The sequence below is a fragment of the Lepus europaeus genome, chromosome 5, assembly GCF_033115175.1.
Source record: "Lepus europaeus isolate LE1 chromosome 5, mLepTim1.pri, whole genome shotgun sequence".
NCBI lineage: Eukaryota > Metazoa > Chordata > Mammalia > Lagomorpha > Leporidae > Lepus > Lepus europaeus.
In genome coordinates, this window is record NC_084831.1 from 19,919,984 (window position 1) to 19,946,225 (window position 26,242).

The 26,242-nt window shown below is 53.9% G+C and overlaps 2 protein-coding genes and 1 long non-coding RNA gene across 10 annotated transcripts in view; 2 read left to right on the forward strand and 1 right to left on the reverse strand.

The window, feature by feature from the left end:
- Positions 1-6,866, forward strand: part of ARID1A (AT-rich interaction domain 1A) — an 88,317-nt gene extending 81,451 nt beyond the window's left edge. For both annotated transcript variants that reach the window (XM_062190702.1, XM_062190703.1), the window contains exons 18-20: positions 252-1,143; positions 1,489-1,619; positions 3,826-6,866. In XM_062190702.1, the coding sequence (XP_062046686.1) occupies positions 252-1,143; positions 1,489-1,619; positions 3,826-5,556 (2,754 nt within the window). In that variant the 3' untranslated portion in view covers positions 5,557-6,866. The remainder of the gene's footprint in view (positions 1-251; positions 1,144-1,488; positions 1,620-3,825) is intronic.
- LOC133759548 (uncharacterized) lies at positions 3,406-17,560 on the reverse strand. Of its 2 annotated transcripts, XR_009865903.1 has the most exons (4): positions 17,475-17,560; positions 7,236-7,334; positions 6,940-7,138; positions 3,406-3,493 (listed from the first exon to the last, which is right to left on the reverse strand). It is a non-coding gene; the product is annotated as an uncharacterized LOC133759548 (long non-coding RNA). The 2 variants fall into 2 exon arrangements; XR_009865902.1 differs by lacking the exon at positions 3,406-3,493 and having other exon boundaries at positions 6,931-7,138.
- Positions 14,711-25,803, forward strand: PIGV (phosphatidylinositol glycan anchor biosynthesis class V). 6 transcript variants are annotated; one of them, XM_062190710.1, is made up of 4 exons: positions 14,711-15,446; positions 18,332-18,476; positions 22,687-23,808; positions 25,029-25,803. In XM_062190710.1, the coding sequence occupies exons 2-4, from the start codon at positions 18,399-18,401 to the stop codon at positions 25,308-25,310; spliced, it is 1,482 nt and encodes a 493-aa protein (XP_062046694.1). In that variant the 5' UTR covers positions 14,711-15,446; positions 18,332-18,398; the 3' UTR covers positions 25,311-25,803. The 6 variants fall into 6 exon arrangements, with proteins under 6 accessions (XP_062046694.1, XP_062046689.1, XP_062046688.1 ...); XM_062190705.1 differs by lacking the exon at positions 14,711-15,446 and adding an exon at positions 15,453-15,732; XM_062190704.1 differs by lacking the exon at positions 14,711-15,446 and adding an exon at positions 15,757-17,662.
- Positions 25,804-26,242: the final 439 nt, after the last annotated feature.

The following is a 26,242-nucleotide window of genomic DNA, read 5'->3' on the forward strand; positions in this document are numbered from 1 at the left end:
CCGGCCTATGAAGTTTTGCACATTTTTTAACTTGGAGAACTAGCAAGGAAGAAAGAATGGTGGTTTCTTTGAGAAACAACTTAAGAAGATGCTTTGTAAAAGTGACTCCTTGTTCTCTCTTGGAGTCTTGAGTCCTCTCTTCTGAAGCGACAGATATAAACCGAGCGTCCAGGTGTAGCATCCTAGCATCTGTGGGTTTTGTGTCTCTGAGGGCAGCGTATTAACTTTCCCTCTGCTTATCTCTGTTTTAGAATTATAAGCGGCCAATGGATGGCACATACGGCCCTCCTGCCAAGCGGCACGAAGGGGAAATGTACAGTGTGCCGTACAGCACTGGGCAGGGGCAGCCTCAGCAGCAGCAGTTGCCCCCAGCCCAGGCCCAGTCTGCCAGCCAGCAGCAAGCTGCCCAGCCTTCCCCTCAGCAAGATGTGTACAACCAGTACGGCAATGCCTATCCTGCCACTGCCACCGCTGCTACTGAGCGCCGACCAACAGGCGGTCCCCAGAACCAATTTCCATTCCAATTTGGCCGAGACCGTGTCTCTGCACCCCCTGGCTCCAGTGCCCAGCAGAACATGCCACCACAAATGATGGGCGGTCCCATACAGGCATCAGCTGAGGTTGCTCAGCAAGGCACCATGTGGCAGGGGCGTAATGACATGACCTATAATTATGCCAACAGGCAGAGCACGGGCTCTGCCCCCCAGGGCCCCACGTATCATGGTGTGAACCGAACAGATGAAATGCTGCACACGGATCAGAGGGCCAACCACGAGGGCCCATGGCCTTCCCATGGCACACGCCAGCCCCCATATGGTCCCTCTGCCCCCGTGCCTCCCATGACAAGGCCCCCACCGTCTAACTACCAGCCCCCGCCAAGCATGCAGAATCACATTCCTCAGGTATCCAGTCCCGCCCCCCTGCCTCGGCCAATGGAGAACCGCACCTCTCCCAGCAAGTCTCCGTTCCTGCACTCTGGGATGAAAATGCAGAAGGCAGGTCCACCAGTACCTGCCTCGCACATAGCACCTGCCCCTGTGCAGCCCCCCCTGATTCGGCGGGACATCACGTTCCCACCTGGCTCTGTTGAAGCCACACAGCCTGTGTTGAAGCAGCGAAGGCGGCTCACAATGAAAGACATTGGTAAGGAGAACTCCCTGCCTGGGTTGCTTAATCTGCCCCTTCCCACCTTGTCCGTTGTTTCTGCAAGCCTCATATTCTGGATGAGGTTGTGTCTGGTCCAGTGTTGACTAAAAACCACAGAACTTTGGGTAAGGAAGAACTAAGCTGATGCCAGGTTCAAGGCCTTGCCATGCAGCGATGCCCCCAGGGAGCTTAGACGCTGTGAGAGGCAGGTGTGTGTCATCTCTGGGTGAACTACCTTCCACCTTGTATTGTCTTCAGAGTAGCCTGACTGATGGGGCAGCCCTGGGGTTGCCTCCAGCCAACCTGGGCTTGGTGGATGGACGACACAGAGGTTTATTTCAGGAACCCCGGAGGCATGGCGGGTAATGATGTCCCTCAAGTCTGGGCTCCTGGCAGAGAGCACGTGGGCATTAGACACCATTAACATCCTTCTGTATGACGACAACAGCATCATGACCTTCAATCTCAGTCAGGTGAGTACAGATTGGGAGGGCCCAAGGTCCTCTTCATGCAGGTAATACTGAATGATACAGGGGATGAAGCAGATGTCAGCCCATGTGGCCTGCCTCTCTCAGCCATCTTCCTTGCTGGTACGCTGCTGTTTCCCTTGCCACTGGACACTGGCTCAGGACATTGAGAGCAGTTACGATCTGTATTCTATGTAAGAGACAATTACTGGTATTGGTTAAAGAAAAAGTTGATGTTGGTGAGGATGCCATATTTTCTAGACCTGTGGTCTTACGTCACTGAGCAGAGCAATTTCTCTGCTTTTCCCTCTCTCGCTTCTCCTCTCGAGCAGAAGAGGTCTTTGTTGATGCCAGGAAAAAGAGACAGAGAGAAAGTTGTTCCTTCCGTTGGTTCACCCCCCAAGTGGCCGCATGGCCAGTGCATTGCGGCCGGCGCGCTGCGCCTATCCGAAGCCAGGAGCCAGGTGCCTCCCCCTGGTCTCCCATGCGGGTGCAGGGCCACAGCAGAGAACTGGACTGGAAGAGGAGCAACTGGGACAGAACCGGCACCCCAACCAGTACTAGAACCCGGGGTGCCGGCGCCGCAGGCAGAGGATTAGCCTAGTGAGCCACGGCACCGGCCCTTTTTTTTGTTGTTTTTTAGGAGCTGCTTGTTTTAAATGATCATCTTTGCTTTCATTTTACTTGAAAAGCAGAGGGACAAAGACAGACAGACATCTTCTATCTGCTGATTCATTCCCCAGATTCCCACAATAGCCGGGGCTAGGCCAGGCTGAAGCCGGGAGACCTGGAGCCTCCATCCAAGTCTCCCCTGTGGGTGGCAGGAACCCAAGTACTTGAGCCATCCCTGCTGCCTCCCAGGGTGCATTCGCAGGAAGCTGGATTGGAAGCAGAGTTGGGACTCATACCAGGCACTTCAGTGGGCTGTGGGTGTGGGCATCCCAGATGGAGCATAACCACTGTGCCCAGCTGCTGCCCGCTTCCTCCCACACCCCATGCTTTTGTTCGTTTCTGAAAGGTACTTGCACATTCGATTCTGCAGACCAGCACGTGCACCTTGAGTTTTCCCAGTAGCTGGGAAGAGTTTGTGCTGCACCATCCTACTCTTTGTTTTGATAGTCTTTAGTACCTACCATCTTGTTGATCAGGGAGCTGACGGGGCATTGTTCCTGGTGGTTACTGCTTACTGTGCCCTCACTTTTTGTTTTGTGTCATCCTCAAAGCAGGCCATGTAGTAAATAGTAAGTGGACTCAGTCTTATCCTGCCCAGTGGGACCCTTCCGATTCCAAAGCCTGACTTGATTCTCATTGTATGGTATCGCTCCCCATGAGAAAGTAAAGGAACAATTCTGATGGAGCAATTCCGTGTGCCAGGCATTTAACATGCCATTCGACCTCAGAGCAACCCTTGTGAAATTTTAGGAATATTGATCATTTCATACAGCTAGCTAGTTCCTGGAAAAAACAGATTTCAAACTTAGATCTTTCTGATTCAAAAGCCTGTATTTTTTTCCATTCTGCTGCAGCCAAAGAGTAATTTGACTGGAGATTAATGTTTTCTTGTAGAGGTGTATGGCCTGTATAAAAGATGCAAGCTGGAACTTGGGTCTCCTTAGCACTGGCTCGGACCAGCGTTTAGAGAGCTGAAGCCTTATGCCACTTGTTATGCTGCGAGGTTCATGGAGGTGGACCTCCGGGAACGTCGGGGAGTTTGGAGAGGAGCGTACATAACGTCTGTCCACACTGCACTCTCTTCTCTAAGCTCCTGTTGAAGGAGATCATCCCTCTTGTGCTGTGTAGCTTGGGCTCGACTTGGTAGTGTCCTGTGGCGAGTGTCACAGGAGAGACACTTGTGGTGTCCATTGAGTAGGAAAACCAACCTGATGAAGAAAAGCAAAAGAGTGGTTGTGAAACAGAGACTGAGAGACGGGAGGCTCTGGCGAGTGAGGTGCGGCGCTGCTGGCTGGCGTTTCCCTGCCACTGGAGGCAGGCGAGTGTGAAGGTGGTGTGGGCGGGAGGCCTGGGGCACTAAGATAAACAGCTTGCGCTGTGGAAAGCCTCGGGAAGGGAGCAGCTCTGGCCTCCCCGTGATAGTTACATGACCTCGAAGGAAAGGGGAGTGGGAGTCCGCTTCAGGGGGTGTCTCAAGTCAAGGATTCTCTTTGTAGGACATTGTTCTCCCTTAATTTACTTCCTGTCCTTTCTCTTCTAGCTCCCGGGGTTACTAGAGCTCCTTGTGGAATATTTCCGACGATGCCTGATCGAGATCTTCGGCATTTTAAAGGAGTATGAGGTGGGTGACCCAGGACAGAGAACACTACTGGACCCTGGGAGATTCAGCAAGGTGTCTAGTCCAGCCCCCATGGAGGGGGACGAGGATGACGAAGAACTTCTAGGTCCTAAACTAGAGGAGGAAAACGAGGAGGAAGTTGCTGAAAATGATGAGGAGCTGGCCTTTTCGGGCAAGGACAGGCCAGCCTCGGAGAATAACGAGGAGAAGCTGATGAGCAAGTTTGACAGACTTCCGGTGAAGGTCGCACAGAAGAACGACCCGTTTGTGGTGGACTGCTCAGACAAGCTTGGGCGCGTGCAGGAGTTTGACAGCGGCCTGCTCCACTGGCGGATCGGCGGGGGGGACACCACTGAGCACATCCAGACCCACTTTGAGAGCAAGACGGAGCTGCTGCCTTCCCGGCCTCATGCACCCTGCCCTGCGGCGCCCCGGAAACATGTCACAGCAGTAGAGGGTCCGCCTGGGACAGCAGAACAGGAGGGGCCCCCACCTGACGGCCCCCCTGAGAAACGGATCACAGCTACTATGGATGACATGCTGTCCACACGGTCCAGCACGTTGACCGAGGAGGGAGCTAAGAGTACAGAGGCCAAGGAAAGCAGCAAGTTTCCATTCGGCATTAGCCCAGCACAGAGCCACCGGAACATCAAGATCCTAGAGGACGAGCCCCACAGTAAGGATGAGACCCCACTGTGCACCCTGCTCGACTGGCAGGATTCCCTTGCCAAGCGCTGCGTCTGTGTCTCCAATACTATCCGAAGCCTGTCGTTTGTGCCAGGCAACGACTTTGAAATGTCTAAACACCCAGGGCTGCTGCTCATCCTGGGCAAGCTGATCCTGCTGCACCACAAGCACCCAGAACGGAAGCAGGCACCACTGACTTACGAGAAGGAGGAGGAGCAGGACCAAGGGGTGAGCTGTAACAAAGTGGAGTGGTGGTGGGACTGCTTGGAGATGCTCCGGGAAAACACCTTGGTCACACTCGCCAACATCTCGGGGCAGTTGGACCTCTCCCCATACCCCGAGAGCATTTGCCTGCCTGTCCTGGACGGACTCCTGCACTGGGCAGTTTGCCCTTCAGCTGAAGCCCAGGACCCCTTCTCCACCCTGGGCCCCAATGCCGTCCTCTCCCCCCAGAGACTGGTCTTGGAAACCCTCAGCAAACTCAGCATCCAGGACAACAATGTGGACCTGATCCTGGCCACACCCCCCTTCAGCCGCCTGGAGAAACTGTATAGCACCATGGTGCGCTTCCTCAGTGACCGAAAGAACCCGGTGTGCCGGGAGATGGCCGTGGTACTGCTGGCCAACCTGGCGCAGGGGGACAGCCTGGCAGCCCGCGCCATCGCCGTGCAGAAGGGCAGCATCGGCAACCTCCTGGGCTTCCTGGAGGACAGCCTCGCTGCCACCCAGTTCCAGCAGAGCCAGGCCAGCCTCCTCCACATGCAGAACCCGCCCTTTGAGCCAACGAGCGTGGACATGATGCGGCGGGCTGCCCGCGCGCTGCTCGCCCTGGCCAAGGTTGATGAGAACCACTCGGAGTTCACGCTGTACGAGTCACGGCTGTTGGACATCTCGGTGTCACCGTTGATGAACTCACTGGTTTCACAGGTCATTTGTGATGTACTGTTTCTGATTGGCCAGTCATGACAGCCGTGGGACACCTCCCCCCCCGTGTGTGTGTGCGTGTGTGGAAAACTTAGAAACTGACTGTTGCCCTTTATTTATGCAAAACCACCTCAGAATCCAGTTTACCCTGTGCTGTCCAGCTTCTCCCTGGGGAAAAAAAGTCTCTCCTGTTTCTCTTACCTCCTCCTCCCCTGCCCGCCATCCCCACCTTTCTGTTCCTTGCCCTTAACCTTAAACCCCTCAGGACCCCACCCTATTTGAAAAGACAAAGCTCTGCCTACATAGAAGACTTTTTTTATTTTAACCAAAGTTACTGTTGTTTACAGTGAGTTTGGGGAAAAAAATAAAATAAAACTGGCTTTCCCGGTCCTTGCATCAACGGGATGCCACATTTCATAACTGTTTTTAATGGTTAAAAAAAAAAAGGAAAAAAAATACAAAAAAAAACTCTGAAGGACAAAAAAGGTGACTGCTGAACTGTGTGTGGTTTATTGTTGTACATTCACAATCTTGCGGGAGCCGAGAAGCTGGCAGTTGTGGACAGACCTGTTCACTGGAGAGGCCTGTGCAGTAGAGTGTAGACCCTTTCATGTACTGTACTGTACACCTGATACTGTAAACATACTGTAATAATAATGTCTCACACGGAAACGAGAGAAACGCTGGGTCAGCAGCAAGCTGTAGTTTTTAAAAATGTTTTTAGTTAAACGTTGAGGAGAAAAAAAAAAAAAGGCTTTTCCCCCAAAGTATCATGTGTGAACCTACAACACCCTGACCTCTTTCTCTCCTCCTCGATTGTATGAATAGCCCCGAGATCACCTCTTAGAACTGGTTTTAACCTTTAGCTGCAGCGGCCACGCTGCCACGTGTGTATATATATGACGTTGTACATTGCACATACCCTCGGATCCCCACAGGTTGGTCCCCTCCCGGCTGCCCCTTTCTAGTATGACGAGTTAACAAGTTGGTGACCTGCACAAAGCGAGACACAGCTATTTAATCTCTTGCCAGACATCGCCCTTCTTGGCGCGATGCTGTACAGGTCTCTGTAAAAAGTCCTTGCTGTCTCAGCAGCCAATCAACTTATAGTTTATTATTTTCTGGGTTTTTGTTTTGTTTTGTTTTCTTTCTAATCGAGGTGTGAAAAAGTTCTAGGTTCAGTTGAAGTTCCTGATGAAGAAACACAATTGAAATTTTTTCAGTGATAAAATCTGCATATTTGTATTTCAACAATGTAGCTAAAACTTGATGTAAATTCCTCCTTTTTTTCCTTTTTTGGCTTAATGAATATCATTTATTCAGTATGAAATCTTTATACTATATGTTCCACGTGTTAAGAATAAATGTACATTAAATCTTGGTAAGACTTTTGTGAGGCTTCTTATTGTCAAGCAGTTTACAAACCTGGGCTTGGGCGCGAGGCTGGGGGTGCGCTTGTCCTGTTCTTGAGAGCAGCTTTCTCGTGCTCCCAAACGCTGGCCTCCTGGACGCTGGCACGGCTCCAGCATACTCTGCCGCAGCCTCCACAGTGTCAGTCTCAGAAGAAAGTTCTAAGACAACTTGGTTTGCAGGTGGACATTCTGGGCATGAGAACATATTAGCTCTTTGAAGTAAAATAAGTTTAATTAGGAATTGAAGATAGTCTTAAACAACGACAAAAAGCTTTTGGAAGTGGTTGGCAGCGAGGCCGACAAGACAACCTGTATGTGAGGGCAGCCTCCAGCTTGATCACTTGGTGTCCCCAGAATTGCTCTCCTCCTGCCTGCAGACTGGAGCGCGTCAGTCCGCATCATCCCCACCTGGAAGTTTAATTTGAACATGCACAGGTTAAAATGCCCTGTCTTCCCCCACTTAGAAATCTGTTTTCTCTGGGGCCAGCGCTTTGGCTCGCTTGGTTAATCCTCCACCTGTGGCGCCAGCATCCCATATGAGAGCCAGGTTCTAGTCCCGGCTGCTCCTCTTCCAGGCCAGCTCTCTGCTGTGGCCCGGGAAGGCAGTGGAGGATGGCCCAAGTGCTTGGGCCCTGCACCCGCGTGGGAGGCCAGGAGGAAGCACCTGGCTCCTGGCTTCGGATCGGTGCAGCGCCGGCCGTAGTGGCCATTAGGGGAGTGAACCAACGGAAGGAAGAACTCTCACTGTCTATAACTCTGTCTCTCTCACTGTCTAACTCTGGCAAAAATAAAAGTAATAAATAAATCTTTAAAACAAAATCCCAGGATGAAACTCCTTCAGTGCTGCTTGCTCGGAGTCAGACCCTTAGAATGGCTGGCAGGGCCTCAGTGTCCTTGCTTTGCCACTACCTGTCTGCTCCTGTCTTCTCCCCAGTCCTCCCTCCACGATGCACAGCTGTCTGCACCTGGGATCTTTGTGCTCTCTGATCCCTCTGCCCAGGATCCTCATTCACCAGGAATCTGCATGGCCCGAGTCCTCATCTTCGTCAGCTCTTTGTTCAGCTGTCTGTGAGTGAGGCTTTCCCCAAATGCCCACAACAGCCAGTACAGAGCAGGCTGAAGACAGGAGTTGGGAACTCACTCTGGGGATCCCACGTGGTGGCAGGGACCTCAGTGTTGAACCATCATCAGCTGCCTTCCAGAGTGTGGGCCTGCAGGAGGCTGGAGCAGCAGAGCCGGGACATGAACCCAGGGGTGTGGAGGGGCGGGTTCAGGTGTTTCAACTGGCATCAACCACTGCACCAAACTCCTGCTCTACCACCTTATTTAAAATAGCAGTCGCTGCTGCCCTGCCTTATTTCCCTTTTCTGCCTTTTTTCTTTTTTCTTAAGATTTAATTTGAAAGGGCGACAGAAAAAGGAGAGGTAGAGTCTTCTGTCTGCTGCTTCACTCCCCAAATGGCCATGACAGTTGGGGCTGGGCCAGGCCAAATCCAGAAGCCAGGAACTCCTGGGTCTCCCATGTGAGTGGCAGGGATCCAAGCAGTGGGGCCATCTTCTGCCCTCCCAGGTGTAGCAGCAGGAAGCTGGAGTTGGGGGTGGGAGTATTTATTTATTTATGTATTTGAAAGGCAAAGTTACAGAGCAGGAGACAGATCTTCCATCCGCTGGCTCACGCCCCAGGTGCCTGGAATGGCTGGGCTGGGCCAGGCTGAAGCCCGGAGCTTCTTCATGTTCTCCCACTTGGATGCAGGGGCCCAAGCAGTTGGGCCATCCTCCGCTGCTTTCTCAAGAGCATTATCGGGGAGCTGGATCAGAAGTAGAGCAGCCTGGTCTTGAACTGGTGCCCATGTGGGATGCCAGCACTGCAGGCAGAGGATTAACCTTTTATGCCATAGCACTGGCCCCAGGGGTGGAGGTGGGGGGTCTTGAATCTGCATTTTTTATTTTTTAAATGTTTATTTACTTAGTTACTTGAAAGGCAGAGTTATAAAGACAGAGGAGAGGCAGAGAGAGAGGGGTCTTGCATCGTGGGTTCACTCCCCAATTGGCCACAATGGCCAGAGCTGCACAGATCTGAAGCCAGGAGCCAGGAGCTTCTTCCGGGTCTCCCACATGGGTGCAGGGGCCCAGGGACTTGGGCCATCTTCTGCTTTCCCAGGCCACAGCAGAGAGCTGGATCGGAAGTGGAGCAGCTGGGACTTGGACCAGCGCCCATATGGGATGCCGGCACTGCAGGCAGTGGTTTTACCTTCTACAACACAGTGTTGGCCCTGCACATTTTTTTTTTCCTAAGATTTTATTTGTTTGAGAGGTAGAGTTACAGACAGAGAAAGGGAGAGACAGGTCTTCCATCTTCTAGTTCACTCCCCAAATGGCCACAACGGCTGGAGCTGAGCTGATCCTAAGCAAGGAGCCAGGTGCTTCTGGGTCTCCCACATGGGTGTGGGGGCCCAAGCACTTAGGCTGTCCTCTGCTGCTTTCCCAGACCATAGCAGAGAGCTGGGTCGAAAAGGTAAAGCCAGGACTAGAACCGGTGCCCATATGGGATGCCAGTGCCACAAGCAGAGGCTTAGCCCACTATGCCACTGTCAACCCCTTGATTCTGCATTTCGATATGGGATGCTGGCATAGGCTGCAGCTTAACCTCTGCACCACTACCTTATCGTTAAAGCACTTGTTACCATCCAGCCTATTACAGATTATCATTCCACCTGTTGTCTTGTTCTATAATTGTGAGGTTTAGGGAGAGGGGTTGTTTTGTTCACTGCTATATCCTGTCCCAGCAGGCATCCTGGCACATGCATCCTGGCACATAGTATCTATTTAAGAAGTAGTAGTTGAATGAAATCATAGGTGTTGGTTGGATACAGTTGCTTTTATAAGGTTCATAACACAATACATAGCATCTCTGTCCACTTGGGGAAGTGGAGAAACCTCAAGTTTTGGGTTTTCCCAGGAGAAATCAAGCAGGCACAGAAAATATTACCCTGAACACCTGGAGGAAGTTTTCTAGAGACTACCCACTTCTGTGCTGGAAACAATAAACTCCAAAGAATCAACAGCAGCCCTGTGCCTAGGAGCCCAGAGCGCCTGCTGCCACCTGACAGACGAGGAAAGAGGCCGAGAAGGGAAGGTCTGCTTCAGCCCACCTGACCCCAGGCCCACGCTCTTCCCAGGGCACCTGCTCTCGGGATGGGACAGCAATGCAGTCGCCGAGCTCATCAAGCAAGATTGGCTTCTGTGGTATTTGGCATGAGGTGAAATTGTCTCAAGAATTTCAATCAAGTGTTCATCAAAGTAAGTATGGCTATTCATATTTGGGTCAGAGACAGGAATGAATAATTACTCCTTCTCTGTTGAGACAGAAAACCCTCTGTGAACCAAGACACCTTCCTAGGACTCTTTAGGAAAAAAACAAAACAAAACAAAAAACCAAAAAATGAAATGGGAAGCTTTCCCATCTGCACCTGGCTAAGCAGTGTCGCCTATGGCCATTTTTGCCCTGGGCCTTTTGAGCTCCATTTTCTGGTCTAGAAAATGCATTTCCAGGCAGCATGGAGAGCATTACCTAGGAGCTCGGTTTCCTGGGTTCCTTTCTTAGGCTCTCCTGCAATGCAGGGGGAGCCCAGCCTGGTCTCCAGTTACTGACTGGAGTTACCACGGGGCCAAGAGAACGCTCAGCCACTGAGCTGTGAGTAATTTGCTTTTGAGAAGTAAATAGAACCTCTCCAGTAGAGAACTCAGGGGTGTGGCCAGTTCTTTTCCCAGGCTCCTCCCTCCCCACCACTCCAAATGACCTTAACCTTCTTTCACAGCTGGACAGCAGCCAAGTCCAGCCTAAACAATACTCTCAACCTCATTGGCTGTTTTTGCCTTGTAGCCACTGCCACCCCCAAGTGACCAAGGCCTTCCCACTGGGCCTCTCAGTGGAGCCGAGGTTTTTTAAGCCCTGAACGGCAAACACTGAAGGAAGGGTTACAGGTGCCCATGGGTTATAGAGGATCAATTGGACAGGACAGCCTCTCAGTCCGGGGACAGATGGACGTCAGAGGCCAACAAGGATGGTTCTGGTGAACATCTCCGATCTGATAACGTCACCTCAGGCTTCAGGGTGGATATAAATATCATTCAGCTTTCTTAGAAACTGCCCAGGAGTGTCCTTTTATCCCCAGCACAAACAAGTAAAGTTCTGGTAAGGCACACCTGCCAGTCATCACGGGCATTAGCGCTGCCTTCGAACAGTTGATAATTACGGCAATCAAAGGTCAGTGTGGGGTCCGGTGCTGTGGCATAGTGGGTAAAGCTGCTGCCTGCAGCGCTGGCATCCCATGTGGACACCGGTTCAAGTCCTGGCTGCTCCACTTCCACTCCAACTCTCTGCTATGGCCTGGAAAAGCAGTAGAAGATGGCTCAAGTCCTTGGTCCCCTGCACCCAGTGGGAGACCTGGAAGAAGCTCCTGATCCTGGCTTTGGATTGGCCCAGCTCCAGCTGTTGCGGCCATTTGGGGAGTGAACCAGCAGATGGAAGACCTTTCTCTCTGTCTCTCCCTCTCTCTCTCTGTAACTCTGCCTCTCAAATAAATAAATGTTAAATAAGGAAAAAAAAAAAAAAAAAAGCCAGTGTGGTCACTTTTGTTCCACAAGGCTATGGCCTCAGAGCAATGTTCCAGGTCAGGGTGAGCTACTCTAGCCCATGGCGTTGGGGTCATGGAGAGTTTAGTATCTGGAAACTGCAAAACTGACGATTCACTGGGCTATCTCTCCCTGCCCAGCCTGGGCCAAGGCCACGTCCCCATGTGGAGGCAGGGCCCAGGCAAAGCAGCTGCAGAGAGAAGCAAGTTGTCAGATTGCTCCAAGGAGGTGCGTGCTCTGGGAGAACTACCCGAATTCTCCTCTACACCTCCAGCAGCAAATCTCCCACTCCCGTTTTTGTTCAGGCAGTTACCACAGCCCGTCTCTGCGCACGCAGCACGTTGTGCCGAGCTCTGTAAATCTAACGAGGTGGGTATCGTGATCTCCATGCGGGCTGTGTTTGTCTTGTTCCACGGAACCGCCTCATCCTGTCATGTGGTAAGCATGGCCATATTGTTAATTAAATCAAACAGGAGGGGCCATTGCTGTGGTGTAGCCCCTGCACTTGCCTGGGAGACCTGGAAAAAGTCCCTGGCTCCTGGCTTCAGATCGGTGCAGCTCCGGCCATTGTAGCCAACTGGGGAGTGAACCAGCGGATGGAAGACCTCTCTCCCTCTCTCTCTCTCTGCCCCTCCTTCTCTCTCTGTGTAACTCTGACTTTCAAAAAAATAAATCTTTAAAAAAAAAAATCAAAAAGGAAGGATCGGAACCTGATGGAGGAAAGGGTAGATGGGGCTGTTGATAGGCAGTGTGTCCTACACAGGATTCTCAGCGTGGTCCGCAATGACTCTTAGCTGTGTGGAAAGAGGCAAGAGGGGGTGGGGTGAATCCCTGAAAGCTTCAAATACTGGGGTGGTAGAAAGGAGCCGCCTGGGAGGCTGGGGACCTGAATTCAAGTCCCTGTCTCTGCCACCAACTGCGTGACTTCAGGCTTGTCATTCTCATCCATAAAACGTGGACATCAGGTTAAACTGATCGATTTCCCAGACCTTCATGAAGACAATGCGCAAGGCACGCTGGGGAAGCTCTGAGAACACACTGGTGAATGAGGGCCCTGCTCTGCCGGCACACGCAGAACCCACGTTCCAGAAAAGAGAAACAGTGAAACGAGCAGTCTCTGGGCAAAGCAAGTAGGTGGTGCTAAGTGCTACGAAGCAGAGTGATGGGATGATACGGGGTGCAGCTGTGGCTGGGGAAGTTGTAGTCGGGGAAAGCCTCTCTGAGGAGGTGGCATCGGTCCTGAGACTTGAATAGAGCAGGCTGGCCAAAGGGTAGGCTGGAGGCAGAGTGTTTCAAGCATGAGACCTAGCAAGAACAGAGCCAGGCAAGTTCAAGGATACCAGACATCACGATGGGGGGCAGTTTTTGTTTGGCAAATGGGTTGAGTTGCTGCTTGGGATACCACATCCCCATATCAGAGCGCCCAGTTCAAAGTCCACCTCCGCTTCCAATCCAGCTTCCTGCTAATGCACCTGGGAGACAGCGGATGAGGGCTCCAGTACTTGGATCCGTATCTCCCGTGCTGGAGAACCACAGAGTTCCAGTCTGTTAGCTTCAACCTGGCCCACTCTTGGCTGCTGTGGAACTAGTGGATGGAAGATCTCTCTTAGAATAAAATTAACAAAAACGTAAAAAAAAAAAAAAAAAAAGGATTTGAGAGGCAGAGTTACAGAGAGAGAGAGGGAGAAACAGAGAGGTCTTCCATCCACTGATTCACTACCCAAATGGCTACAACGGCTGGAGCTGGGCTAACCCGAGGCCAGGAGCCTCCTCCAGTTCTCGCACGTGGGTGCAGGGGCCCAAGCACTTGGGCCATCTTCCGCTCCCCCAGAACATCAGCAGAGAGCTGGATTGGAAGAGGAGCAGCTGGGACACAAACCAGCGCCCATATGGGATGTCAGCACCAAAGGCCGAGGCTTAGCCTACTAGGTACAGAGCAGGCCCCAATTAACAAAAACTTTTACAAACAAACAATGATGCACTGCTTAGGTTAGCCACTTGTATTATGAAGTTTCCCGGTGACGTGGGATATTTGCCTCTTAATGGGCAGGGCTGGCAGGTCCAGAGCCTCTCTGGGGCCCCGGCCTGGAGAGCTGTGCTGCTCGCCTCAGTGCGGGCAGCTCGGCTGGCTCCCTGGTTGATGCCGGCTCCATTTTAGCCGCAGACTATGAAAACACCCTGGAGAGCTGCTTCCTCCACTAGTTCCTCACAGCCTTGGAGCCCCGGGACCCCTTCCCAGCCCAGCGTGCCCTCTTCAAAACCTGCAGAGCCGGGGAGCCGGGGCTTTGAGAGCCAGAGATTCCACTTCCTTGTTTTCCTGTCGGAGCAGGAGCCAGAAAATGAAACAGGAAACAGAGCGGAAGAGGAGGGGGTTGGGAAGCAGAGAAGGGAGGAAGGAGAAGCCGTAGGGAAGTGGGGCTGATGGCCCGGCCGGGGTTCTCCCCCTGAAGGGTGACCGCTGGGGTTTTAGCAGACTTGTCACAGACAGACTCTTGGCCTTTTTGCAAACAGATTTAGTTGGGAATTTTGTGTGGACACAGAGAGCCCCGGGGTGCACATCTTTTTCCCTTGTGAATCCACAGGACAAGGGCAGCTCCTGTCTCCGCTCTGCCTTGGCAGAGCCCGCTGCTTGCCGCCTCCTGCACGTCCAGAGATCCCGAGTCACAACCTTGGGCGCCAGGCACACGTGTGCCCTGGGCTCTGCCTGTTTCACGCACAGGTTTCTGGAGCTGCAACCAAGAGCTTGTGGCTGAAAACCTGGGGGAAGGGCCCACCAACCTGCCTTCTTCCCCTTCTCCACAGGCAAGGACTAAAATGTGGTTTGTGCTTCATCCACCCCCCACACAACGCCCACCGGAGGCAGTTTAGGGCTCGGCCCGAAATGTGGTCTACAGAACCCCAAAGACACACACCCTGCCCCCCACCCAGCACTGAGGTGGGCTGGTTTTCCTTGCCTGGAGAGATAGCCTGGAGAGATCTCTCGGTTCCCACCCACAGGAGTGGCTGTGGCCACAGATAAGCCCCTCCCTCAGCCAGCTCGCTGGGGCCAGAGGCTCAGGCAGACCCCGGCAGATAACTGAAACCACAGAAGGCTCTGGAATCCCGAGAAACAAGAAATCCACCAACGGGGAAGGATTTATTATCTGTTTCCTTTAAGGAGGGTGCAAAGTCGTTCTAACAGTTTCCGTTACAGGGGCACCAACTGGCTGCGCCTCCCTAACAGACGCTTTGGTTGAGTTAGGGTTTTTTTTGGCCCCACTTCCTGCGTGAAGGAGGAGAAAGGAGCCCTGGGGGGTGTTCTGAGGCGCCCCTGCCGCGCTCTTTAGGCTCCGGGGATGGGGCTGACGACCCAAGTAGGACAGAACGGCCCCGGGCGGCCGGACAGGGGAAAGTCAGGGGATCCCCCACTCTCGGCGCCCAGGACGCGGGGTGCCGCTGCTGGCCGCAGAAACCCCAAGAAGGCTTTTCTTTCCCTGTTCAGAGAACTCCCATCGGCTGCCAGGCTCTGTGCTGAGCTGCCGTTGCCCGACAGCAGGGAAAGCGCGACTCTGCCTTCTGGGACGAGGCCATAGGGCAGCCTCCAACTACGAGCGCCCCGGCTCAGAGAACCGGGGTGGAACTGGGCCGGGACTTCGACTCCGGGACACAGCCTCGGCGCACGAACTGGAGGCGGGGGGAGGTGCGAGAGCGAACTCTTCAGGTGTCACCGCGGCTGGAAGGTGCTGCGCTGGGAGGCGCCGAGCCGCGCTCCCCGCCCCGCTCGCTCGGAGTCAACATGGCCGCCCCGGAGGGAGGCGGGGCAGCTTCCACTCCGGGCAGGAGCGGGGCGGGGCTGCCGTCGGTGAAGCCAGCGCGCGTGCGCGGGCCGCTCGGACCCCGGATGCAGGTGCTGCGGCTCCGGCCCGCTGGGGAGGTTGGGACGGAGTGACGCTGCGCTCCCGGCGCCGGGTTTGGAGCCCTGGAGTTCTGGGGGGGAAGGCGAAACTGTCAACGGAGGCTGAGAGAAATGAGGCGGAGGCCGCGGCGGAACGGGGCGCCCCGCCCCTCCGCCATAGCGGCCTCCGGCGCCGCCTCTTCCTTTGACGGCCCCGCGCCCTCGCCTGCTTCCGGCCCTCTTGCCTGTCCGGGGCCGGCGCGCTCCCACGGGAGTACCCCTGGGCCTTGGCTTTGGGGTGAGCTTGGTTGCCCGGTGCCCACTAGGGACTGTGTCCGGAGGGTCGGACGGACACCACAGGGCTGGTGGAGGGCGGCCCCTGACGGCGAGGGGCCTGGAGGCCTCTGGCCCTGGCGACCCTGGCCCAAGCAGCTCTACCCACAGAGGATGTTGGACTGTCCCAGAGGGTCCAGGCCCCCGGTGCGACAGGCTTTCCCGAATTCTGAGCTAGGCCCGTCTGCCCTGAGCGAACCCCGCAAGAGCGGGCGGGCTTGGAGGCAGCATTGGGCCAGCATTGGGGGCCTGGGGTGTAGCCCTGAAGTCTGGCGGGGAGAGAGTGCCGGCACCATGAGGTTTACAGGAACAAGACCCACGACTCTGTTCAGGCAGCCTTGGGTGTGGCACTTGACCCTAGTGAGCCTCGGTGTTCACATCCATAAAATGGCGATGGTAATTATACCGGCCTCACGGTGTCTATGAGATCGCCGGGGCCTGTTCATCTCACGGGAAAACGAAGGCGTGAAACCAGGGGCCCTGCCAGTTAAAAGCGATCCTGTGATTTGGCCGAAGGGCGAGCTTGGCGAGGGTTGAGACGGAGAATTGACTGGCTGGCTTTCGCTTTTATTTGGGTCACGTGTAAGCTGGGTAGGGGCCACAAGCCTAATGTGGGCGCTGAGGCTAGAGGTGGGCTCCGGACAGAGGAGGGTGCAGGTTTGGGCCGGGGGCAGAGGTGGGTTAAGTGCTTTCCTGATCCCAGCTTGTCTGCCTGTGTGGGTGGGACCCGCAGGACTGGGAGTGAGTTCACCCGTGAGAGAGCAGGCGCAGCCGTGCGAGGCTGAGGATGGCTGCTTCCTGTGATTCCTCCCGGCTCAGCGAGCCAGGGGCTGGACGTGTTGGGTGGGTGCACACACTGCCGGCTCCTCTCGGGCCTTTTCAGAAGCCTGCCTTGGAACTGAATTTTCAGGAGCAAACCGGCGTGGAGTCCGCGGCCTCTCCCTTCCTGCAGGCTCCCGGTGCTGGCGTGAGCCGCGGGCGCCCTCTCGTGCCCAGGGAGGAGCACTGTTGCCCTCGCCCGCCGCCTGTCTGGGGAAGTTGCATTTTCTTGTGGCTTGTGACTTCTGTCGCCTTGCTCTTCACTTGAGATGTGTGGGAGGAATACTTGGAGCGGTGATTTTATATCTGGAGTGAGTGAACTGGTGATACTGTGTCCTGCCCGTGCCACTGGTTTGGAACACAGGAAGCCTGTGCGTGGGGGAGGCCGAGCCCTCACAGGCCACTTACATAAACCCTGGCAATACGGAGGTCGAGATAGAGGGCAGCCAGGGCCTAGTATGGAGGCTGGTGAGGACCAGGGAAGCACTGCCCAGGCAAGTAATAGCCAAAGGTTCGGTGGGGATTGGCCAGGTAAGAAGAGTTTTCCAGCCCTCTTGTTAAATTTCCTACTTTAATTTTCTTTTTAAAGATTTATTTGTTTGAAAGGCAGAGAGACGGAGAGACAAAGAGAGCTTCCACCCACTGGTTCACTCCCCAGATGGCCTCAACTGCCGGGGCTGGGCCAGGAGGACGGAAGCCAGGGGGCTCCCACGTGGGTGGCAGGGTCCCGAGTATTTGGACCATCTTTCTCTGGTTTCCCAGGTGCATTAGCTGGGAAGTGGAGCAGCCGGGCCTCCAGCAGGCGCTCACAGGATGCTGGCATCAGGCAGCAGCTTACCCCGCCACGCCACAGCGCCAGCCCCTGAATAGTTCTAGGAAGTTACTCACCCCCTGTCAGTGGCTGCCTGTGGTGCTCTTGCCCTCCTTCCTCGCTTCCCAGGCCGGCGTTCCGAATTCTGCAGGAACTGTTGCTGTTTCTTAAGGAGTTGTGTAGCAATGTCCTAAAGGTCATTCCTTGCCTCAGACTGGCTTTGCAGTTGTTGATCGTTGCTGCCGTGGTGACGGAGAGGCGGGAAGTGAGTTTTCTCCGTCTGGTAGTCGGCTCGGTCTTCCCCCTAGGTTTGTTTTAGCCGTGTGAGCTGGCCGAAGTCCTGCTGAGTGGCGGTTTTCTTTTCCTTCTCCACTTAATTTTACAGACCAGCTGAACACACATCAGAGAGCCGGGCTCAAGTGTGCAGTCATTATGGTCTTCCAGAACAGTCCTGTGCCCCACTTTGGGGACTCTGGTTTGGGAGCTAGTTTATTATTCTGGGCGTGAAGGAAAGGGCGCACGCCAGATAACAGCAGCCGCAGCGTGGATTTGTGTGGCTCTTCGCACCCGAGTCCATTTCACCAGCATGGCCCCTTTGAGAAGCTGGCAGGAAAGAGGCTGATCCTGTTTTATACATAGAGACCTGAGGCTCAGAGAGACTCAGAACTTGGAAGTGGCAGTCCGGACTTGAACTACGCCCTGTGGTTCCAAGTTCTGTGAGCTTAGCAGTCCAGCCTCATGCTGATCTGCGTGGAACTTCTCTGACGTGCACAATGCCCCTGAGTGACACCCAGGGGTGCCCTCTGCCTCCCGTCATCTGGGCTGTTGTCCGGTTAGCTCTGCTGCAGGAACACTGAAGGGGGAGTTTCCTATGAAGGATTTTCTCAATGGTTTGCCCTCGGCCCATGTGTGACCTTTTCCTTCTTGGTTTTAGAGTTTGGGAGGCCGAGGGAGCTCAGTGCCGGTGGTAGCCACACTCCTGGATTCCTGGTGGTTACAGGATGTGGCCCCTGGACCCGGCCCGGAGAGAGGTGCTGCGGTTTGCGGTCAGCTGCCGTGTTCTGACTCTGGTGCTGCAGGTCAGTGTCTGATCCTCCGTCCTGAGCGCGCCCGGGCTACGTGTCTGCTCCAGGCACCAAAAGCAGTCCCCCTCTACTGTCACCTCCCAGGTGTGCCCCGCTGTGGCCGGAATCATAGAGGCACAGACTTTATAGTTGGAAAGTGGGCAGGAATCTTGTTAGTACCTTGATTTACTCACACCTGTTTTACCTCGCAGAGACCCATAAAGGCTAAGTGACTTTCTCGAAGCCACTTAGCGAGGTAGAGAAGCACCAAAGTTAGACCCCAGTTTTCCCTGCTCCTGAGCTACTGATCTTTACACAGACCCTGACGTTCTGTAATCAGAGAGGCCTTTAGGGTGTGACAGCTCAGAGCAACACCCTGGACACAATATGGGAGACTGAGCCCTGTGCCAGCCAGCTGAGTGTGGGGGTGGCCCCATGCATGTGGGATGACCGCCGTGGGTGTTCTTCAGCGGTGAGTGTCCCCTTGCTGCCTCACCCACACGCAGTCCCCAGTGCAGCTGCCCTTTTGCAACTCCCTTAATACGTATTTTAATCAGACTTCACATCCATATGAATTCCTCAGGGTCTTACCAAGTGTCTCTTCCTTAGTATGTCCTCAGGTTGAGTGGTGTGTACCCCGCAGAGATGCTATATGAGCATAGCTCTGCGCCTCTTACCAAGACCCGGCTGCTTCCTTCCTGGAAAGCTCCTTCCTTCCATCCTCCCCCTGCTGGGTTCCAGGTTTAGTTAAACGGGTTTTCAAGTTGGAGCCTAGGGCTGTTATCTGTGACTGTCACTCCATCCCATTTGCTTTCATTGTTTGAAGTGGCCTGAGATAAGGAAACTGACCAAAAAGATAAAGAGCCTAAAAACCTGTTGCCAGGCTAGGGAGGATCCTGCCTCCGTGATGGCTCCCAACCGGCAGCAGCTGAGTTATTGGAGAGCCACAGGAGCAGGTCTGCGAGTCCCGCATGTGGGATGCGAAGCTGGGGCAGCTGGGTTCTCATTCAGATGAGGCTGTTGGAAACAATGCATTTGCCCAAAGACCAAGACTGTAATTACCTGTAGTGTTCTAAGAATTGTGCTACTATCTCCTTGTGTTTACAGCTCACCTCCTCTGGTACCTAGTTCTAACCGTTCTTCTACCTCCTCAGGATTTATAATGCATTGATCCTGCCACCATTTCACCGTCTCTCACCAACCTCATGGCTGTACCTCCCCTTCTGAGCCCGCTGAAATTCCACGGTCTGTCATTTCCAAGCATACATACTTGTCTCTTGCTCCCTGCTTCCTGTGTCTTATTCACAATACAAAAGCCTGACCTTGGCATAATCCAGTTACCTGCCTACCTGTCTGCATCCACCCAGAGTAGAACACCCAGCTGTGCCAACTCCTCTTTTTATTCAAGATCACTAAGCCAAGTGCTTCCTGGCAGTCTTACCATATTGCTTTAGTTCATTAACTTTCCCATTCTCAAATTTTTCTGTTGATCAGAATCACCTTGGGAGAGTTTTTTAAAAATTCCAATGCCCAGGGGCCAGCACTGTGGCATAGTAGGCTAAGCCTCTCCCTGTGGCTCCAGCATCCCATGTGGGCGCTGCCTCATGTTCTGGCTGCTCCTCTTCCAGTCCAGCTCTCTGCTTCTGGCCTGGGAAAGCAGTGGAAGATGGGCCAAGTGCTTGGGCCTCTGCACCCATGTGGGAGACCTGGAAGAAGCTCCCTGTCTGTAACTGTTCCTCTTGAATAAATAAATAAAATCTTAAAAAAAAAAAAAATTCCAGTGCCCAGGCTGTACCCCATTCTGTTTAAATCATTAACGCTAGAGGAGAGACCAGGCATCAGTATTTTTTCAGACTCCCTGGGTAATTCCACAGCCCATGCTGGGGACAAAGGGCATAAGTTGACTTACTTTAAACTGTTTTCCTCTTTCCTCAAATTGGTAACAACTTTTTCTCGTTACTCACTTTGAATGAAAACTCAGAAAAACAGAAGGCCTTGAAAGAGACTTTCTTTCTTTCTTTCTTTCTTTTTTTTTTTTTGAACAGGCAGAGTGGACAGTGAGAGAGACAGAGAAAGGTCTTCCTTTGCCGTTGGTTCACCCTCCAATGGCCACCGCGGTTGTTGCACTGCGGCCGGTGCACCGCGCTGATCCGATGGCAGGAGCCAGGTGCTTCTCCTGGTCTCCCATGGGGTGCAGGGCCCAAGCACTTGGGCCATCCTCCACTGCACTCCCTGGCCACAGCAGAGAGCTGGCCTGGAAGAGGGGCATCCGGGACAGAACCCGGCGCCCCGACCGGGACTAGAACCTGGTGTGCCGGCGCCGCAAGGCGGAGGATTAGCCTAGTGAGCCACGGCGCCAGCTGGAAGAGACTTTCTGATTGCCACCTCCCTCCTCAGCCTGCTGCCCTCTGTGCCTTCCCTGCTGGGGCTTGGCTGCACTGCTGTCCTCTTGCTTGGGCCTGCCCCTGCCCTCCGCAGCAGACGGCATCGTCTCCCCGTCTCCGCGTGCTCGGGGGGGGGGGGGTCTCTTCACTGGCACACACGTACCGCTTACCTTTGAAGAGCAAACTTTCCTTGACCCTCGTTGCTGACCCCATTTCTCCGCTCTCCTTTACAGCCAAACTCCTCAAAACCGTGTGCACGCACGGTCTGCAGTTCCCTTCATCTGCCCTCTGCTGTACCCAGTGCAGGCAGATTCGTCTCCACTCCACCGAATGGCTTCTGCCAGATTCACCAGTGACCTCCACATTGCTAAATCCAGTGGTCAGTTTGCAGTCCGCATCTTAACTTGACCTGTCAGCAGCGTGGAGCAGAATCGCTCCCTCCATTGCTTCACTTGGCTGATCTGGGTTTCCCCTTCCTCACTGACTGTTCCTTTATTTTGCATCGTTGCTGGATCCTCACCCACTTTCCAGCCACTAAATGTTGACATGTCCAGGGTTCAGTTCTCAGATGTCGTCTTCTTCCTCTCCCTCCTCCTCCTCCTCTCCCTCCTCCTCCTCCTCCTCCTCTTCTTCAAGATTTATGTATTTGAAAGAGTTACAGAGAGGCACAGGTAGAGAGAGAGGTCTTCCATCTGCTGGTTCACTCCCCAAATGGCTACAACAGCCGGAGCTTTGCCGATCCAAAGCCAGGAGCCAGGAGCTTCCTCTGGGTCACCCACATGGGTGCAGGGGCCCAGGGACTTGGAGCATCTTCTGCTTTCCCAGGCCATAGCAGAGAGCTGGATCAGAAGTGGAGCATCTAGGACTCGAACCAGCGCCCATATGGGATGTTGGGATGTCGGCACTGCAGGCGGTTGCCTTACCCGATACGCCATAGTGCCAACCCCCAGATGTTTTCTTTATCTATTCCTCAGGTGATTCCAATCAGTTTCATGCCCTTAAATTCTATCCATGTGTTCAGGGTGTGTGTTGTGGCACGGCAGCATCCCATATGGGAGTTCTAATTCGTCCTGGCTGCTCTATTTCTGATCCAGCTCCCTGCTAATGTGCCTGGGAAACAGCTGGTGATGGCTCAAGTACTTGAGTCCCTACCATCTCAGTGGAAGACCCAGATGGAGATCCAGCCTCCTGGCTTTGGCCTGGCTGAGCCCTGGCTTTTGTGGCCATTTGGGTAATGAATACATGGATAGAAGATTTCTCTCTCTCTCCCACTTTACCTATAAGTAAATAGAAATTATTTAATTCTGTCCATGCACTTATGATTCCCAAACTTATGTCTGTAGCCCTGATCTCTCTTCTGACTCAAAGACTCCTATCTCTCACTGTCCAATCGACTTTTTTTTTCAAGATTTATTTATTTGAAAGGCAGTTACAGACAGAAGGAGAGAGACATCTTCTGTCTGCTGGTTCACTCCCCAAATGGCCACAATGACCAGGGCTGCGCCAAGCAGAAGCCAGGAACTTCATCTGGTCTCCCACATGGGTACAGGTTCCCAAGGAGTTGGGCCATCTTCTGCTGCTTTCCCAGGTGCATTACCAAGGAGCTGGATAAGAAGTGGAGCAGCCAGAACTTGAACCAGCACCTATATGGGATGCTGGCATTGCAGGCAGCGGCTTAACCCATTAAGCCACAGTGCTGGGCCCATCCAGTTGACTTTTACATGACAGTAATACAAAGCTAACTAATCCAGACTCAAGCTCATCATCCCCCTCCCCCCCAACAAGTCTGTTCTTCCTCATTTTATTAAATGGTAGTTATTATTTTCTCCTTTACCCCACAGGCTCTCTTCAATGCCATCATCCCAGATCACCACGCCGAAGCGTTCGCTCCTCCTCGCCTGGCCCCCTCGGGCTGCGTGGACCGGCTTGTGGAAGGTCTTCTGGGCGGCCTGTCCCGCTGGGATGCCGAGCACTTCCTGTTCATTGCCGAGCACGGCTACCTCTATGAGCACAACTTCGCCTTCTTCCCTGGCTTCCCCTGGGCCCTGCTGGTGGGGACGGAGGTGCTGAGACCCCTGCGGGGATTCCTGAGCCTGCGCAGCTGCCTGCTGATTTCAGCAGCACTGCTCAATTCGCTGTTCTCTGTGCTGGCCGCAGCCGCGCTCCATGACCTGGGCCGTCTGGTGCTGCACTGCCCGCGCCAGGCCTTGGATGCAGCGCTGCTCTTTTGCCTCAGCCCCGCCAGCGTCTTCCTGGCGGCCGGGTACTCGGAAGCTTTGTTCGCTCTCCTGACCTTCAGTGCCATGGGGCAGCTGGAGCGGGGCCGAGTCTGGACGAGTGGACTCCTCTTTGCCCTTGCTACCAGCGTGCGCTCCAACGGGCTGGTCAGCGTTGGCTTCCTTGTGCACTCTCAGTGCCAAGGCTGCTGCTCTGCTCTGGGGGTGCGGAGTCTGCCGAGACAGCTTTGTAAGCTGGGGGCCTCCGTGTTGCTGTCAGTGCTCACAGTCAGCCTTCCCTTCGCGCTCTTTCAGTATTATGCCTACCGCCAGTTCTGTCTGCCAGGCTCTGTCCTCCCCATCCCTAAGCCCTTGGTGCAGCTGGCCACAGACAAGGGCTATCGGATTGCAGGGGGACATGAGCCCCCGTGGTGTTCCTGGGACCTTCCCCTAGTGTACAGCTACATCCAGGACGTCTACTGGAATGTTGGCTTTTTGAGGTACTATGAGCTCAAGCAGCTGCCCAATTTTCTACTGGCTGCACCAGCGGCTTTCCTGGTTGCCTGGGCAGCTTGGACATATGTGACCACCCACCCTTGGCTCTGCCTTACACTTGGCCTTCGAAAGATCACGAATAGGGAGACCCTCGAGAAGCCGGACCCTGGATTCCTCAGTCCTCGGGTGTTTGTGTACGTGGTGCACGCGTCAGTGCTGCTGCTGTTCGGATGGCTGTGCATGCACGTCCAGGTGAGCGGGGCCTGCGGGCGGGGCCGTGCAGCAGGCGGGGCCGGCCCCGCGAGTGACCCGCCGCTGGTCTTACCGTTCAGCAGCTATTTAGGGGTTTTCTTCATGCCAGATGGAACGTGAGTAAGAAAGTGGAAGCCCTAGGGGTCTTGTGGTATGTAACGGCAGACATTCAACAGGTAAAGTTACGGTACAGGAGGATGAGAGGGGTTGCTGTTTGGAGATTTTAAAACCACTCAGGTTTTGTGGCAGCAAAGAGGCAGACGTGAACTCACGAGGCACTGAGGAAGGCATCTTACTACCTGTGTCCTGAGAGAACGTAGGAGTTTTCCATTTAAGAAGCGGGGGAGTGTTGGGTGGCAGAGCGGTGTGAGGCGCCAGCGTCGAGAAGCAGCGGAGGGGCCGAGACACAGGGTGGTGTCAGGACCTAATGCAGTCGAGCCTCAAAAAGCAGCCCAGAGTCTGTCTCTGGCACCTGCCCTGCTGTGTAACTGTCCCCGTGCTGGCTTCTTGAATGAGCCTCGGAGAGGTACTCTGAGCCCAAGCAGGCGCCCAGTGTTCAGAGGGGGGGTCGGGTCGGGGTGGGGGGGACTGTGATCGAGGGATGGGGAGTTAGACCTGACTTTGCTGTTCTTGGCTGTGGTCAGTTTCAGCATGACCCTGAGGAAGTTCTTTGTGCCCCTGCTGGTCTCTCTAGCAGTTTCTGCCTCCTGGAGGCACACCTGGCTGTGATGTTCTCTGAGCTGTGTTGGCAGCTGGATTAGCTACCAGAGTGCCTGCCAGCACAGGTTAGATGAGGGAGGCCATTTGGAGATGTGGCTCTGGGCTCCCCCAGGGGGGACAGTGTTCAATCCCAGGGCCCCCTTCCTCTCTCCCTCTCCTTGGCCATCCCTGTGATGGCCACCTTAGGTTCCCAAGCTCCCAAGTCACATCTAGAGTTGAGTCCAGGCCCTGGGCTAAAATTAAACCCTGTAGTTGTTAATGCTGATTGGCCCATTTTGGTAACAAGTCCACAGCCATGTTTGGAACATGGTGGTAGCCTGGCTGTTGTTACACGTCTTTATGAGGCAGATCGTAAGCTCTGCTGAAGGCCTTTCCAGCATAGCGCAGCATTGCTAGTTGTGAGGCCATCACTCACCCAGCAGAAGCTGCCTCCAGGCTGGTCCCATGAGTCACTGACCATCCAGTAAATCTGTGGGTTTTCCTCTTCTTGTGATTCCTAGGTTCTCACCAGGTTTTTGGGCTCCTCCACTCCTATCCTGTACTGGTTTCCAGCCCACTTGCTTCAGGATCAAGAGCCACTGTTGAGATCCCAGGAGACTGTGCTGTGGAAGCCTCCTGCGGGGGACTCCCCACCAGGACAGATGGTCCCCAGAAATTCTGTCGTGGGACTTCTGTACAACTGGAAAACCTGTTCTCCAGTCACACGCTACATTCTGGGCTACTTCCTGGCTTACTGGCTCCTGGGACTACTCCTGCATTGCAACTTCCTGCCTTGGACTTGACCTGGACCCTGAAGGGCCATGCTGGAGGCTTAACCCAGAGACCTGAAAGCCTTACTGTACATGGGGCCTGCCTGCGCTGCCGGCAGCTGTGACGGCCCCAGCCCTGCCACGCCCTGATGCTGGGTAGGAATTTGAGAAGTGGGAGTCACTCGAGAGCCCCTTCTGGTGCTGGTCAGGGCCGGCTTTAGAGGAGTGACCGTTTGGGCTCTACGTGAGGAGACCTTATTTCAAGTTTGAAGCACACACCTGAATCTGTCTTCAGCCAGCATAGTGAAGACAGCGTTAAACCTATTGCTGATCCCTGATAAATTTAAATGCAAACTTCATCAAAGGCTCTGGCTTTTGCGTGGTACAGGCCTGAACAGTGGAGTGGCTGTAATAACATCTTTTCTAAATGGACATTGTTTCTGATGATTTTTTTCCCATGAATCATGCATTTATTTATATGAAAAAATTTTACAAAGACAAGCAAATTAAACAACTTTTTATTACACATGCAGTAAATGAATTATTTTTTAAAAGAATTTGGATCACCTGGGGTAAAAAGGGTAAGAATGCTGCAGGAGCCCCAGATTCCGGTGTGTGACCTGGGGGGAGGGTTTTCAGAGCCTCTAAAAACGGGAAATGGGGCCAGTGCTGTGGCACAGTGGGTTAATGCCCTGGCCTGAAGCGCTGGCATCCCATATGGGCGCCGGTTCTAGTCCTGGCTGCCCCTCTTTCAATCCAGCTCTCTGCTATGGCCTGGGAGGGCAGTGGAAGATGGCCCAAGTCCTTGGGCCCCTGCATCAGCATGGGAGACCAGGAGGAAACTCCTGGCTTTGGATCGACACATTGCAGCCATCTGGGGAGTGAACCAGCAGTTGGAAGACCTTTCTCTCTCTCTCTTTACCTCTCTGTAACTCTGTCTTTCAAATAAATAAAATAAATCTTTA

Coding starts and splice junctions, on each gene's coding strand:
- PIGV (XM_062190710.1), top strand. CDS start 18,399: ATGTGGCCCCTGGACCCGGCCCGGAGAGAGGTGCTGCGGTTTGCGGTC. Junction 18,477..22,686: donor TTCTGACTCTGGTGCTGCAG/GTCAGTGTCTGA, acceptor TTTACCCCACAG/GCTCTCTTCAATGCCATCAT. Junction 23,809..25,028: donor GGCTGTGCATGCACGTCCAG/GTGAGCGGGGCC, acceptor TGTGATTCCTAG/GTTCTCACCAGGTTTTTGGG.